Source organism: Alligator mississippiensis, chromosome 5, assembly GCF_030867095.1.
Source record: "Alligator mississippiensis isolate rAllMis1 chromosome 5, rAllMis1, whole genome shotgun sequence".
Taxonomy (NCBI): domain Eukaryota; kingdom Metazoa; phylum Chordata; order Crocodylia; family Alligatoridae; genus Alligator; species Alligator mississippiensis.
The window spans coordinates 128,239,623-128,254,247 of NC_081828.1; the positions used below are offsets into that span (position 1 = coordinate 128,239,623).

General features: G+C 42.2%; 1 protein-coding gene across 3 annotated transcripts in view; it reads left to right on the plus strand.

Moving 5' to 3' along the window:
* The window catches only part of DPY19L1 (dpy-19 like C-mannosyltransferase 1), a 97,469-nt gene that overhangs the window by 17,882 nt on the left and 64,962 nt on the right, over positions 1–14,625 (plus strand). For all 3 annotated transcript variants that reach the window (XR_009462542.1, XM_059728688.1, XM_006269102.3), the window contains exon 7: positions 142–235. Coding sequence is in view for 2 of the 3 variants with exons in the window: in XM_059728688.1 (XP_059584671.1) it covers positions 142–235 (94 nt within the window). In the remaining variant the exon portion in view is untranslated. The remainder of the gene's footprint in view (positions 1–141; positions 236–14,625) is intronic.

Consider the following 14,625-nt stretch of genomic DNA (forward strand, 5'->3'; position numbering starts at 1 on the left):
AACTCTTTTGCTTTGCTCCTTTCTGTATATGTGCTGTTATGCTGATGTGTTCGTTAGAATAGATAAGCATATAATATGATAGACCTTGTCTTGTTAGTTTATTTTGGTCAATGTATGTATTAATTGCTGTTTGTTTCCTAGGATTAGGAGACCCTGCTTCTTTTTATGTTGCTGTGATCTTTCTTTTAAATGGAGTAATGATGTCAGTGTTCTTCTTATATGGGACATACCTAAGGTAAGAACATCAAGCACCAGTCTTTTTCAGCGATAACAATTGTTTGTGCCCTTAGTTAAACTGAAAGTTTCTTCTTATGTTTACAAACACTACAAAGTAAAGTGCAAATGATTATTATTTTTTCCCCCAGATTTCAAGGGGGTAGTATTTGGAAATCAATATGTAGCATAATACCTGTCTTTACAGTATCTGACAATATCATGACATCATGGTTTCTCTTTAAATTTTACAGTTTTTATTTTACCTCTAACTAAAAGTAGAACTTTCATCACACTATAGCTACAGTTGTAAGGCACTCCTTGCTTATGAAAAAAGAAGCCATAATATTTTTAATGAAAACATAACCAGTTTTCTGCTTCTTGCTAAGTATTTCTAATTTTTTTTACACTATCAATAAGCATAACCAAAATGCCCTTTCCAACAAAGTGTTCAGGAGAAAAACAGAAGCATAAATGTGTTCTCAGTGCTCCCTTTATTTTTGTTGGGCTGTCATGCACATTTTTGGGAGGAGAGTGCATTGCCTTAAATTACAAAACTGTGTGTCTGTTTTTTTCCTCTTCCATCTTTTTTTCTTTTTTTTTTTGAATATGTTCTGGTTGTTAGGTTTTTGGGTTGTTGGTTGTAGCCGTGTTGGTTATTAGGTTTTCTAAGTTAGAAGAACCATATTGTGGATAAAAACTAAATGTAGCGGTTCAAATAGGGAAGTTTAGTCCAGCTGATATTTACAGGGATGAGGGTGGCTTTTCTTGTGCCTGAGTAGGGCGCATCTGTTTTCCCACTCCCTCCCCGCCCCCACACATTTTTCTGTTTAAATCACCAAATGTTACACATTTTGTGACAATAGATTACCTTTATATATACCAAGGATGCCTGTTTTACAGCAGGCTATTTGATGTAGAATCTGTATTCTTGGTAAATCACACGCACGCACGCGCGCGCGCGCGAACGATTGTCCTAAATTCTCAGCAGTTTCCCTCCTCAGTTACATTGTACTGGATGAATCAATCCTTCAAAAAAATCAAGTACTGAAATTATTTGCATTTAAACATAAGACATTTGTAGTCTGATGAAGATTAACATAAAGCCATATGTTTGAAGTGACATAAAGCCATGTGTTTAAAGACCTAAGCCAACTACTAGCTATCTAATAAACTTTTGAAGAAACCTCTTAGGGTGTGATATCATTATTTGTATGTAAGAACTCTTATTCTTCTTTCTGAAGCATTTTCAGATGGCATACCAGATTCTGACAACCAGCAATCTGTTCTGTGTCTTTGCTTGTTCTTATAATCCTTGACTACAAGGAGACTGGGGAGGTTTGGACATCCCCATGAAATATGAAGGGAAACAAATCAAAAGGCAGCACAGACATTTTGATGCGTTTTTAACATTGAATTGTCCTAGCTTATTTTAACTTTTTCTGATGACACAAACTGGAAGGCACCTCCCTTGCTATTGCAAGCAGTTATAAATTTAAAAAAATGTTAATATTATAAGAAGTTTATGAAGCGCTGTCTTAAAATTAGTTAAGTGATTTACACTGCTATTGTAAGGCTGTTTGAGAATTGCGCTCCTAAAGTGGTTATATTCTTCTAATTTCCAGTCTAAATTTGTTTGTGTTAAATTTATTCTGATTTGTTCTTGTGTGCCAGCATTATCCTGTAGTTTAAATAGATAATCAATCTCCCTTTCATTGTTCACCCTATTTTAGAGAGAGTGCATTCTAAGTCTTCATCTTGTTAGGTTAAACAAGTTGCATACTTTTTAGTCTCCTCACAACTATGGTTGATAGATGAGGTAAAATTTCAAAATCCCACTAAGCCATCAGAAGTTTACTTATGTTCTAAGCCAGTTTTGCTCATCATATGTAGTGGTATACAGAAACCTTTTAGGATGCTCCAGACTTTGAAGATCTTGGAAGGAATCTGTTGACGTTGTTCTTGATTTCCTAGCAATCTGATCAAAACATTGTCTTGCGTTGCTGCTCTTGGAAAGGGCAGGCATTTGGATGTTGTAAGTGCTGGTGTAATCTTAGGAATTTTCAGTGCGCATATTCTATGTAGCCAAACTAATAGTTCCTTCATCCAGAGCTGACATGTGACCAGCTGACGTGTGGCATGTGGCCAGCTGAAGCTTCAGTGTTACTTGAATGTAGAAGAGTCCAAAGTAGGATTTAATTTATGAGTCTGAGACTCAAAAATTTGAAATTTAGTTTCTGTCAACTGGAGGGTGAAATCTTAAATCTTCTTTTTTTTTAAATTTTGTACTTGTATTTCAGTACTATTAGTATGATATTTGATCAAGAGGTCTACAAGGGGTGTGGTATGGTTCCTTCCCCCCCACTTCCCCTTTTGTGAGCATGTATGTGTTCTCTTCCTTTATCTCTTTCACTTCTACATGGCACTATTGTCATCAAACAACACTGAATACTCTCCTGCAACTTAACATGCTGTGGGCAAGTCTACATGTTCATTAATGCTCTGTGATTATGGTGCATTAAGCTTAGCACCGGTAATGACAGGTACAAGCTGGCATGCTCCATTAACCGGCATGCTGGCTTGTAAGGTAAAAGCAAAACTGGAATTGCCCACCGTGGCACTTCCGGTTTCGCCGAGCCCCCACGGCCTGGGGCAAAGCAGGCTGTGCGGGACCTGCCTCCCTGTCCCTTGGGGCTTGCGGGAGGGGCGGCGATGCGGCTGGAGAAGCAGTGGCCCGAACAGGCAAAGACGCCTGTTCGGGCCTCTCAATTAGCCGGCATATTTTGTTATCTGGTACCCCCCCATTCCCTATGGGTGCCGGATAACAAAGCTTTTGCTGTAATAACTTAATGCGCCATAATTGGTGCTACTGTGCATTAGTTTAGATGAATTTTTTTGTGATGTTACTGCGCATTAGACTAAATCTACAGTGTATTAGTACAGGCTTTGCCTACCATGCTAATGCACAGTAGAATTAGTCTACTGTGCTCAAAGCACCTTGTGTAGATGCGCCCAGCATTTTTTTCCCAGAAACAGTTAACCAGATATTCTTCGCTATTTTGTGCTTTGGTATTCTGATCTCTTCTCATGTAGTAAGCTAATGTTCCCCGTAGGCTAATATAGCACTACAGCATGCATAATGCAGCTAGTGTTTAGGATATAGGACTGCATCACTACATTGTTTGCTGTTACCATATTTCTCAAACTATATTGACCTTAACTTAAAATATTTGTACTCTTTGTTTTTTAAATGTAAGAGTTTTGTTTCTTTTAATTTATTTTTGTGTTTTGATCTTGATATTTTTGTATTAGTAGAAGGGAAAGGTTTTATGTTAACTGCAGCAGTGAATAGTTCTGTGTATTTACCATGGTGACTGTCTTAGCACCCAGTTGGTATGTTTTAATTATCTTAAATTGTACCCGGAACTCATTGATTCTGCCTGACCTCTTTATTTTTCCTGGGTGAAAAATCTTGCGGTATTTATCCAGTCTGTTTTTAAAATTCGGTTACTGCTGCCCATATATTGCTAAACAGCTATATTCTGTTGTCCTTTTTAGCCTTAAAAAATAAGAATAATTAACTTTTTGAGAGTATTGTGTTTTCTTAATGTCGTCATTTTTGTAATTTATTCTTTGCTTACAGATTTTGTTTTACTTGATAGGCTTGTATTCTTGTAAACAGGGAAGAAAAATGAAACCACTTGTATGCATGCTAATTATCTTTTTCTTTTTTTTTTTATTTACTGGCTAGTTGAGTTCACCAACATGTAGAAATAAAAACTTAGGGTTGCTTCCTAATAAACTTAAACATTATTAAAAATTTCTCTCAACTAAGTCATAGATCTACTTTACGTAAGTATTTCAGGGGGAGCTGAAGCCATAGACGTTAATGATGTGAAATTTACAAAAGCGTTGAAACTTTTTTTCTCTTTCAGTAGTTTTTTTTCCTTTTACAAATAACAGAATATTTGATATTCTATTAAATACACTGCATAAGAGCAGACAGAACTTTTATTGGGTGAATCCCAGCTATGAAATAAAGAAAGCTATGGCATTCAGTGGAAAGGAAAACATTTCTGTGAAATTCTTTCTGTAGGGTTCAGCCTTCAGGAGTTCTGGGGATATCATGAAGGTGGAACAGATGGTTTCCTGACATTATGCTCCTCTGTAATTGGGGATATCCCAGTGAATTTGTCTGCAAAAATGTTGCTAAAGGTAGCAATTTAGGATTCATGCCTGCCTATCCCATCATAATAAATAGCCATTTTTGTGTAAAGATCCTATCTGTTCTGAGGATTTTAACAACTGTTAACTGAAGAACATGCTATGAACTTAATTTCTAGCTTGCAAAAATTATATTTTTAATATCAAAGTCATATAAGGACAAAATAAATTTAGAATAACTTTTTCTTTTTCAGAATTTCAGAACTAATGTACTAGAGGCAAGGGCCTTTTTTGGTGGTATCTTTTTATTATGCCAAATGTATAAGTTGGGAGAGATGTTAAACAGCCTTTTGGGTATAAAAGGCCCTTCAGGTCTGTGCTATGGACTATCATGTCTACAACAATATTCTAGTCCTACTAAAACTAATACAGACAGTATTAGTATAAAAAAAAAAAAAAAAAAAATCTTGAACTCCAGAACTAAACCTTCCTGTGTCTTGGGCACTTTATACATTTCTACTTCTAAACTGTGGAGTAGTAAACATGTTTTTATAGTGAAATAGTAAAATCTTAGACCTGTACAACAACATGAGAGCAGTCCTGCGGTAACTTCATCTTTCGAGCAAAGTATAGCATACTACCCAGTTTCTTACGACTAAAACAATGAGTCCGTTTGCTTTGTTGCCATATTTTAAAGTTTTCAATATAATATTCTCCCGCTGTAAAAATAATATTTTAGTCTTTACCTCCCTCACCTTTCCCCAGTCGTTTCATGTGGATGTGATCGTGGACATAAACTATCAAATGCATTTGTTAGCTTGCTTAATTACAGCTCTTTTTTGGAAATGAACTTGTTAGTGATGTTAGTTAATTCTACAAGAAATGCAATGATCAGTACTCCCTGATGCTCTGAGATGAGTTATTTTTGTTGTTTGTATCAGCTCTGCAACGCTAATCTGTGGTGTCAGGAGCCTGTTACATCTAGAAATAAGTGTTCTCAGCTGAAATAACTTCCATGTTGGATATAGCAGTATTTCTTTCTTTGCTAATTAATGTGCACCATTTTGAAACCTCAGTTCTTTTGAGCATTGGCAGTTTCCCTGTAGTATAATAGGTTTGAACATATCCATTTGAGGTCCTCCTATATTTATACAATGCAACAGTGCTTTAGGCATTGTGCCAGATGTGGCCATCCCTTCGAATTCTTCCAGCCCAGTGGTTCTCAAACTTTTTTTTCGTGGACCACTTGAAAATTGCTGAGGGTCTTGGCGGACTATTTAATAAACTTTTTTCTGTTCTACAAATCAAAGCGCACAACTCATATTTTAATATCAGTTGTCTTACCTTTCTAATGTGATGGATATGCCTGTTTTTTGAGCAAAGTTCTGGGGAGTCAGGTGTAATGTTTGTCAACTTTAGCTTTAGGTCACCTTTCTGTGGACCACCTGAATGGAGCTCGTGGACTAGTGGTGGTCTGCGGACCACAGTTTTGTCTCGGACGGCCAAAGCCGACTCGAGGTGATTTAATAATTGCTCGTTCATCAGGCGGGCTGGTGAATAGAGAGGCTGAGAAAGCTTTATGGTTGTAAAACTTTACTTACGTCGCTTGTGGTTGCGACGAAAACGGTCCAGTCGTCTGAACAACTACGTTAGTTGTTCCAGCTGGCAGGGCTCAGGCCAGCATGTCCGTCCACAAATCAGGCCGGCAGGGAAAATGATACGTCTGGGATTGCACTCGGCGACGGGGAGAAGAATCGATAGGTGATCAGCTCAGCCACGAGTCAGATCTCTCCAGAGGCACTCTGCAGCGTGCTCAAAGTTCTCCGACTTGGGCGGAAGTCGCACTAATTTTTAAACGGCTAGCAAGCCAATTACTAGCCACCATGTAGGAATAATTTAGAACTGGCTAATAGCGGGACACAAATTTGCATTCGAATGGCGGGAACTCTTGCACCGGGGGTTTTCTGCTGCAACAGAAAACCTTTACTTTGCAAGAGGCTCTCATGTGGCGGGAAAATTCCACTGTGCCGAGGCACCAAAATCCCTGGGTTGTGACATGCCCCCTTGCCGACGGCACAACTGGAATTTTATACACATGAGCTCATCATACGGCATCTTTGTTTCGGGACTCACTGACCAGGCAAAGCTTTAACAACCAATATATATATAAACAAACAACTTGATAGACCGGTCTTTTCAACAAGTTACAAAATACAATAACTTTGAACATATAACAACAACTGTTGATCATCGTCTGATTGGAAAACATCTGCTTGGGACTCTCCTCGTCTGGTAGTCAGTCCGTCCTCTCCTACCAATAGACAATGTCAATAAAATACCTAATAAAATGAGAAAATAGTGTTATAGCATGTCCTGAGCGGATGGACGTCACCGTCTCAGTGTCTCCTTCATAACCATCACTCTATTGATTCGAACGAACTGCAGTCTGGTGCTCGACGAATCTCACAATCAGGCGATTGTGGATTATTACTTTTCTGGGGTTAGTCCTGTGAAGAAAGAAAACAACAACACAAAACAAAAGAGACTTATAGTTAAATTTACTGTAAGGATACTGGGTGAACGTCAGGACGGCGTGTCATCCAGTTGTGATGAACGATAATAGGAGGACGATCAGGCTTTTCTTCTAATTGGACAGAATAGGTATTAGGATATTGTCCCGATCGTTGAACTGTTCCTTTGTGAACCTGTGGATGAGACTGATGGGGGTGCGGTATTGAAATCCACACTAACTCGTCTGGTTGGAACTTGGGCTCCCAAGGTGGAGGTTTCTGGACATTAGCTTCGTCCCATAACGGTTTAGCAGTGTTTAGTGAAATGAGAACATCATGATTGAATTTAGTCCAGTTTTTAAACGTCCCTCCTCCTCTGAGGCGAAGTTGTTCTTTGTACAGGCCTATGTGTCTTTCCACAACACCATTGGACTGCGGGTGGTACGGCAAATGAAGATGCCAGGCTACATTGTGAAGACGAGCAAATTTGTCTAGAGCATTAGAGTTAAACAGGGGTCCTCCATCAGACTGAATCTCGTGAGGGGGTTGCCAGGTAGCAAATACAGCAGTCAAAGCAGAAATGACAGCAGTGGCATTACTTTTCTGTAGGGAGACAACCTGTAACTGTCTTGTTCCCAAGTCGACAACAGCTAGTCCTTTATTTGGTGTCTTAGACCCTGGGAGGGGTCCTAGCAAATCCACCTGCCAAACTTTTCCTGCCTGAAACTGTGAAGGATCGAAAGCTCCGAGTTGATGCTTGGTTCTATGGCACTTTTCTTTAGCACATATCTCACAGGCCTGAGCTACCTTTTCCCAATCACGCCGAGCTCCGTATGAAGTCGGCTCCGTAAGGGTTCGGCACCAACGTTGATGGCTAGCTCGTGGTCCCGGGTGACCCCAATTTTCATGAAGCCACGCGAGGAATGGATTTACTTCAGGACCGGAGGTAGATGTAATAGGCAGGACTATGTTGGTCCGGAGTGGATCTTCTAAGAGCTTATCAATGACCTCATGTACTGGATTGGTATCTGGACGATGGGACTTAGTGTGCCTAATCAACGGAAGGTGCACAAATTTAGTTAACGTTTCCCAGATATCTTGCCAATCATTCAGATTTTCGGAGGGAAAAGCTGTGCCCGTAAGAATTTTATAAATGTATTGTGAATCAATTGCGATAATTGGAACGGGGAGTGTATCGTTATGATGTGTTAAACAATGTTCTAGTACCTTGAGGAATCCTAATAATTCACATTTTTGGGCCGAATTATCATCTGGGTCGGCTTGAAATATTTTCCTATTGTTACAAGCTTTGCAATAATACCCATAGCCTCTGCCATGTCGGGAGGTTCCATCTGAGGCCATCCATGCCGGGGCAGAAGTTCCATACAATGTAGGGACCTTCTCCTCATCTTCTGGACTTGGATCAGGTACTGTGTCTTCCAACCTCCAGCAATGCCAGTTGTAATGGTGGGTAAGCACTAGCGTATTCCAGGTCTTAGATTCCCCCTGAAAATGTGGGTCAACTCTTTCCGCATCCAGCAAGGGTAACAATGTGGCACCGGGAGCGCGTAACGTCCCATGCCTCCTTGCTAAAGGTTCCACCAGTTGCTCAGCTAGAAGGATTTTTCCTATAGCTCCATATCGATGTTGTGCCGCTTGAAGCGTCTTATGGGATGTATATACTAGCTTATTGTGAGGGCTATGTACGACAGCCCACACGTGGTTGGTGGTGAACCCGAGGGTTACGGTTAGTGACTCACCTAGATCGATGGCATGGAGTTGTGTATCTTTAACCGTGGCTAGCAGGCGAAGCAGGTTCCGCTGATCTCCTTTTGTCCAAGGTGTGGACTTTCGGGATTTGTTACGGATCTGTTGCTGCAATTTAGTGAGGAGTGCCAAATCGCTAGGTCCAGTATAATGCCGGTACCAATTCAAATGACCCAAAAGCTGTTGAAAGTGCCTCTTAGTAGTAGGGAAGAATGTTTTTAATGGATCGATGTTAGGACCCTCATGCGAAATTCCGTGGCGGATGGAACCGATGTATCGAGTACCAAGGAAAGTAATGTCATCTACAGGATGCAAACACGACTTTTCCTCGTTGATTGTCCATCCCTCACTCTGAGGTGAGCGACTAGTTGATTGTCTATGCTAGTAACTACGGAACTATCACGACCCATGATGGCGATATCATCGACATAACTCCAAATTTTTAGTTCCTTCTCTGGGTGAAGAGAGTATGAAGCTTGAAAATTCTTTAGGGTGTTATTCATGGCACCAGTGGCTAGTGATGGAGCGTTACGATATCCTTGTGGACAGACTATCCACCTGTACATGATGCCATCAATACACATATTTAGTATTCCTTCCGGGTCAGTTATTGGGATGGAAAAGAACATATTTTTTAGATTCAATGTGACTCTAACCCACTTACTTTGTTGGAACTGTGCCATCTCAAACATACATTGTGGCAGAGTAGAAGGATTAGGTTGTTGAAGTACCTGACACCTTTTGTTGACTTCTCTATAGTCTACAACCAACCGGGCTTCATTAGGTTTTCCAGGTTTCGCTACTCCCCATCCTGATGACAGGTAGGTGCTAGCTGTTACGGTTTTAATACAGCCTCGTCGCTCAAGTCGCTGCAGGAGGTCAATAAGGGACTGTTTTAGAGGACCCTTAGTTGGAATCGGTCGATATCTCCAGGTGGAGGTGTTACGAAGCGTTGGTCGATGCCAATCCTGTTCTGGGATAATAATGGGTAATGCCTGTAGCACTTGTTCTTTAAGGTCAAGCGCTTTTATCCCCCGGATCCCTAAAATATTGATGCCCCCTAGGACAGCCTCTAGGGGGTATCGGTGGCCTTGGACCCAAAATTTGACCTTCGTTGTGACGGCGATAGCGTTAAGCCCTTGTACCTTGATCGTTTTGGTGGTCTCTTGGTGAGGTATCATTGAGGTAATCACATTGGTTTGAGCCCCAGTATCGAGAAGGAAGAATGCTTGTTGTTGGTCATCCGGATCGGTAGGGTTGTAAACAGTAAGTTCAGCGTATGGTCGAGAATCAGTAGGGTCAGGTCTGAACTGGAGAAGGCCGCCGGCGGAGCCGCTGGCCATCACTTGTTTTTTGATGGGTCCTCGAATTTAAATCCTAATGCTTCGGCCAGACGAGACTGGGTTCGTTCTCCCAAAACTCGCAACTGAGATTTTGTAAGTCCGGTGCGGGAGAGAAGAAAACCAAACATGGTTCTTTCCTTCAGGGTTCTTTCCTTCGGGGTTCCTGGAGGTGACCACCCTAGCTCTCGCCGGGGGATGTACTCTTGCCGTCTAGGTCTCAGTGTTTCAGCTAGGTATGCTGAAGGTCGGTCCCTTATATTATCAGAAGCCTCTTCACCTTGCCTCATAAGTGCTTGTAGATGTGGGAGATGGCCTAAGAGATTTCCCACCGGTTGACCTGCCATTGGGTTCAAGAAGAGTCGGAGTATAACGGCATTTGCTCCTCCATATACCTCCACGCAGGCATCTATAGCTTCCAAGGGCGTTGGGATTGCCCCAGGGTCCGATAGGTGGCGATGAGCCCATCTCTCTTTTCGTTGCATGGCGGCTAGTCCCACTGGATTTGTTCTCGGGCTCCATGAGAGATATGACACCCCAACTACAGCCAGGAGGAGTTGCTCTGCAGTAGCCTTCTGTGGACGACCTTCGTGCCAGGTGTGAAATTTGTGGATTACCTGTCCCACTATGAGCACCGGGAGCGGGATGGGGCAGTGGGCACTGTCTGTGACCACATTCAAGTCGGTAGCACGTCCTCCGCTCCACGCCGCTTGTCGGGTCAAGTCACTCGCTTCTTCTTTGTCTAAGGTGTCAGATCCAAATTCCACTATTAACCGTCCTAACCACATTGCCAAGGTTTCTTCTGATCTTATTTTAGATTCCTTGCAAAGCTCTTGAATTTCTGGTCAGGTGTGTGTGCGTGAGATAACAGTGGTACGTGTAGCACCATCTTCATCCGCAACATGCTTCATCACAGCTATTGGGTGAGCTGTGGTAGAGAAAGAGTTAAATTCTTCGTCTGGGAGCGTTGGGTACATCTCTCCTCCCATTGCCCCCTCCCCTTGGCAAGGAGGCGGGGCCGCTGGGAACGACGTCACCTCAGGGGGTGGAGGCGCTAGGCGGATCCCCGCCGGGTCTTCTGAAGCTCCGCACCTCTTTTACAGGTTTCCCGGATGAGTTGCGCTTCTTTCGGCGCTATTTTCTGCTAGCGGCATCATGCGGCCGGCGCTTCTGATAAGCCTGAACTAAGTCTTGATTTGCCTCAGACCTGCAGAGCACAGAACTGTGTGTGTCCTGAGACAGTGTCCCAGAGCCAGTGCTCTGTATGTAGTGCCCCAGCTCAGGTAATAATTTGTTAAATGAAGTTCTTCAGGAGTTGCATTCAAACTGTTTGGAAGCTGTATGTGGTCCACAAACCACAGTTTGGCTGCTCTTATAATATATAGTGAATATGCAGTATGACCTGAATTGTTCCACTTGTATACTGCTGTAACTCCACTAAAACCACTGGATATAACTTCAGTTGAATTACTTTGGTTAAGTGAATTGTTGGTAGCACAATGTATCTATTCAGTTCTTGTGCTGAACTAATGGCATTCTTAGAGACAAAGTTCAGGTTCATTAAAGTATTCCTGCTGCTAGATAACTGATTAATTGCAACTTCTCTGACACTACTTTAGCTGTAGCAGCAGAATTAAAGGTTTCCTTATTCATCCTGAGTTTAAGGTGCAGCATCAGAGAAATGTACATTTTAGAAAAGGAATAAAGTAATCTACTTGTTAGGAATTTAATTGCAGCTTTGGTTCTGTTTGGTTTCTAGATACCAGGAATTAGTGACATAACAATGTTAATACTGAAATTCATTTGGCTGCATTGTTATTGTTGTTCCTCTAATCCCCTAGGTGGCAACGTTTGAATTATCTGTTGTCTCATTTTCATATATGTACTTGGAAAAACTGTGGCCTTGCACCTTTTTTACTTCACTTCCAAGTTGAGAATTCATGTGTTGAACTTTGAACATAAAATCTGATGTTGTACTTCTGTTACCTTGAATCTTATAAGATAAAACTGTATCAAATATTACCAAAGACAACTTTAATGTACTTTAATGCATACAGAAGTATCCATGCCACTAATTTTACAGAATTTAAGCTTTCTTTTAAAAAGTGCAGGATTTATGGTTGCAGAGACAAGCTTAGGGGGGTTTTACAGACTGATTTTACTAAGAATGCTGCTGTTGTTCATCTCCAGGAGACTTTTGAAGCTTGTGTAGACAAGAGTCTGTGTCCAAAACGGCACAATTTAAAATCACCTGCTGTTTCTTATAGATCTTAAAACTAGAAACTATTCAGAAGCTTGTATGCAACAGTGGGATTGATGAGAGGACATAAAATGGAGATTAGGAGGTTTGTGTGTACAATGATGAGGATGTGCTCCTTATAACTGAGGAGGCTGTGGAACAAGGCAGAAAATAGCAAGACATTGGCTTGTAGGAGCCCAGGGGCCTTTTTTTCGCTTCAGGAGCAGACTTCCCTGCTCTCATTTACTAGACGTTTATTAGCTTGAGGCTTCTTAGGAACTTGGGAAGCGTTTAGGAAGGCTGGAAAGAAGCATCTTGCTAGTCAATTTTGAAGGATAGGCTTGAATGAGTAATGGGTTGCAGCTTGAATTTTTATAGATGTGTCAGACGTGTTTTGCAGAAGTCTTTTTATGTTGCAGACTATGAAGATGTCAGTAATTTATCCTTATCTTGTGCTCTTTTGTTTGAAGTGGGCAGAAACAGGACCTCTGTTTTGTTTTCCATGTGGACACCTTTAAGGTAGCACCAGGTATCCTGTTCAGATATCCAAGGATTGATGCAATATTTTAAAAAACAAACAAACAAACCTTACATGTCAAATGTAAAGAACACTTCCCCATTTTAACATCATTACTTTTGTGTTGATCTCCATTATATTAAGTAGGGTATGTTGGTTGCCAGCATAAGTGCAAATAAAATTTATTGTTCTCTGAACTGAAAGTTTCACCTGAACTATGGTTTCTGCTGAACAGGTTTCCCTTGCCAATCGTGGGAGTTAGGTTTCGGAAAGTTCCCGTGGCTGGCAAAACTGCAGTTGGTAAAACTAAAGGCTTACGGAATAAATGGGGTTAGGGACGTGGGTACTGTACAGTATAGTGTATAAAAATCATTTTTACTTGGCTTTAATACACAGGGTGGTCAACCAGGTGTAGGCATACCCCTAGGGGTACTTAGGCAGGTTATAGGGGTATGCGCCAGCGGGCGGGGACAGAGCGTATCCAGGGCATGGTGGCAGTGTCTTCCCCAGTGCGTTCATCTCTTACCTGGGGGAGGGGGAAAAGGAAGGGGAGGAGAGGGACACGCCGACTGGCCCTGCAGTGTACACCGTGGCGCTTCCCCACCCGTCTGAATGATGGACAAGGAGATCCTCACACGGCTTCTCTGTTCCCTGCCGTGCCGGGTTGTGGGGGAGGGAAGCAGGGCGGCAGGGAACAGCAGCCCTGTCCAGGCTGGGTTGTGGTACAATACAAGCCCAGTGGCAGCAGCAGCTGCATGCCCGTGCATGTGAACAACCCGCTGGGCTCAGATTGTCCCATGACCCAGCCCAGATCTCTTCTACTGCCACTGCTCACCCTGCGTTGCCCTTAGTACAGCCCCGCATGCAGGAGTCATGTCACCAGGGCAGCGGCACAGGGCTGCACCCCTCAAACCAGCGGCAGGCACAGGAGGCCCGTTGCTGGGGCATCGTGGGGCAAAGAGATCCCCGGGTGGCTTCTCTACTCCCTGCTGCACTGGGTCACGGGGGAGGGGAAGCCAGGCAGCAGGGAACAGTGACGAGCGGGCTTGCTGTTTCCTACCACTGTGGGTAGGGCAGCTCCCTGCCACTGCGTGCTCCTCTGGCAGGGCTGGGGGCCATCTCTGGCGGGGGGAGCAGGGGCTGTGGCGGGGGGAAGGAGATGCAGAGCAGGGCCTGGGGGTTGGCGGGCTGATGCGCAGCCATAGAAAATTGTGGTTACTCAGAACTGTATACCGTAGTAGCCAGTATGGTATACAGAATATTAACGGGAGATACTCAAAACCGTGGTTGGCGAGGGAAACCTGTAGTCATTTGTAAATATGTAACAAGCTTGTTTTGAGTCTACTTCTAAGGGAAAACTGTTCCCGGTTTACTGTGTTTAGCACTTACAAAGCATAGCTCACCTTCTGAATATTCTATCTTGAACAAACCATGCTATTTTCATAACATTTCAAGGGGCAGACATTTCTAAATGTCATAACATTTCAAGGGGCAGACATACTGACTAGTGAGAATTATGTTAAAAATTCTAATTAGGTGTTTTTAGCCCTTAGTATGGGTTTCATTACTGCTACCTTTATCGGGGACCTATAATAATTTATAAACTACTGAACATGCTGAATAGATTTTATGTCAAGGGCTTAATTTTTGGCAAGCAACTACTTTGTATGTGCAGTTACATATGCAAATGATATTTTGATGTATTTACATGTGTAAGTGTCTGACTTGTAATCCAAATGTAATTTGGTTTCTGGGCCTGTAATTACTATGTTGCAAGAGGCTTCAGCAGTTTGTTTAGGGAAGATTGTGTCCAAAAATGGACAAAAATGAAAGAGGTAGCATTGGCTTGTTTTTTCTTCTTTCTATAGCTCTCCT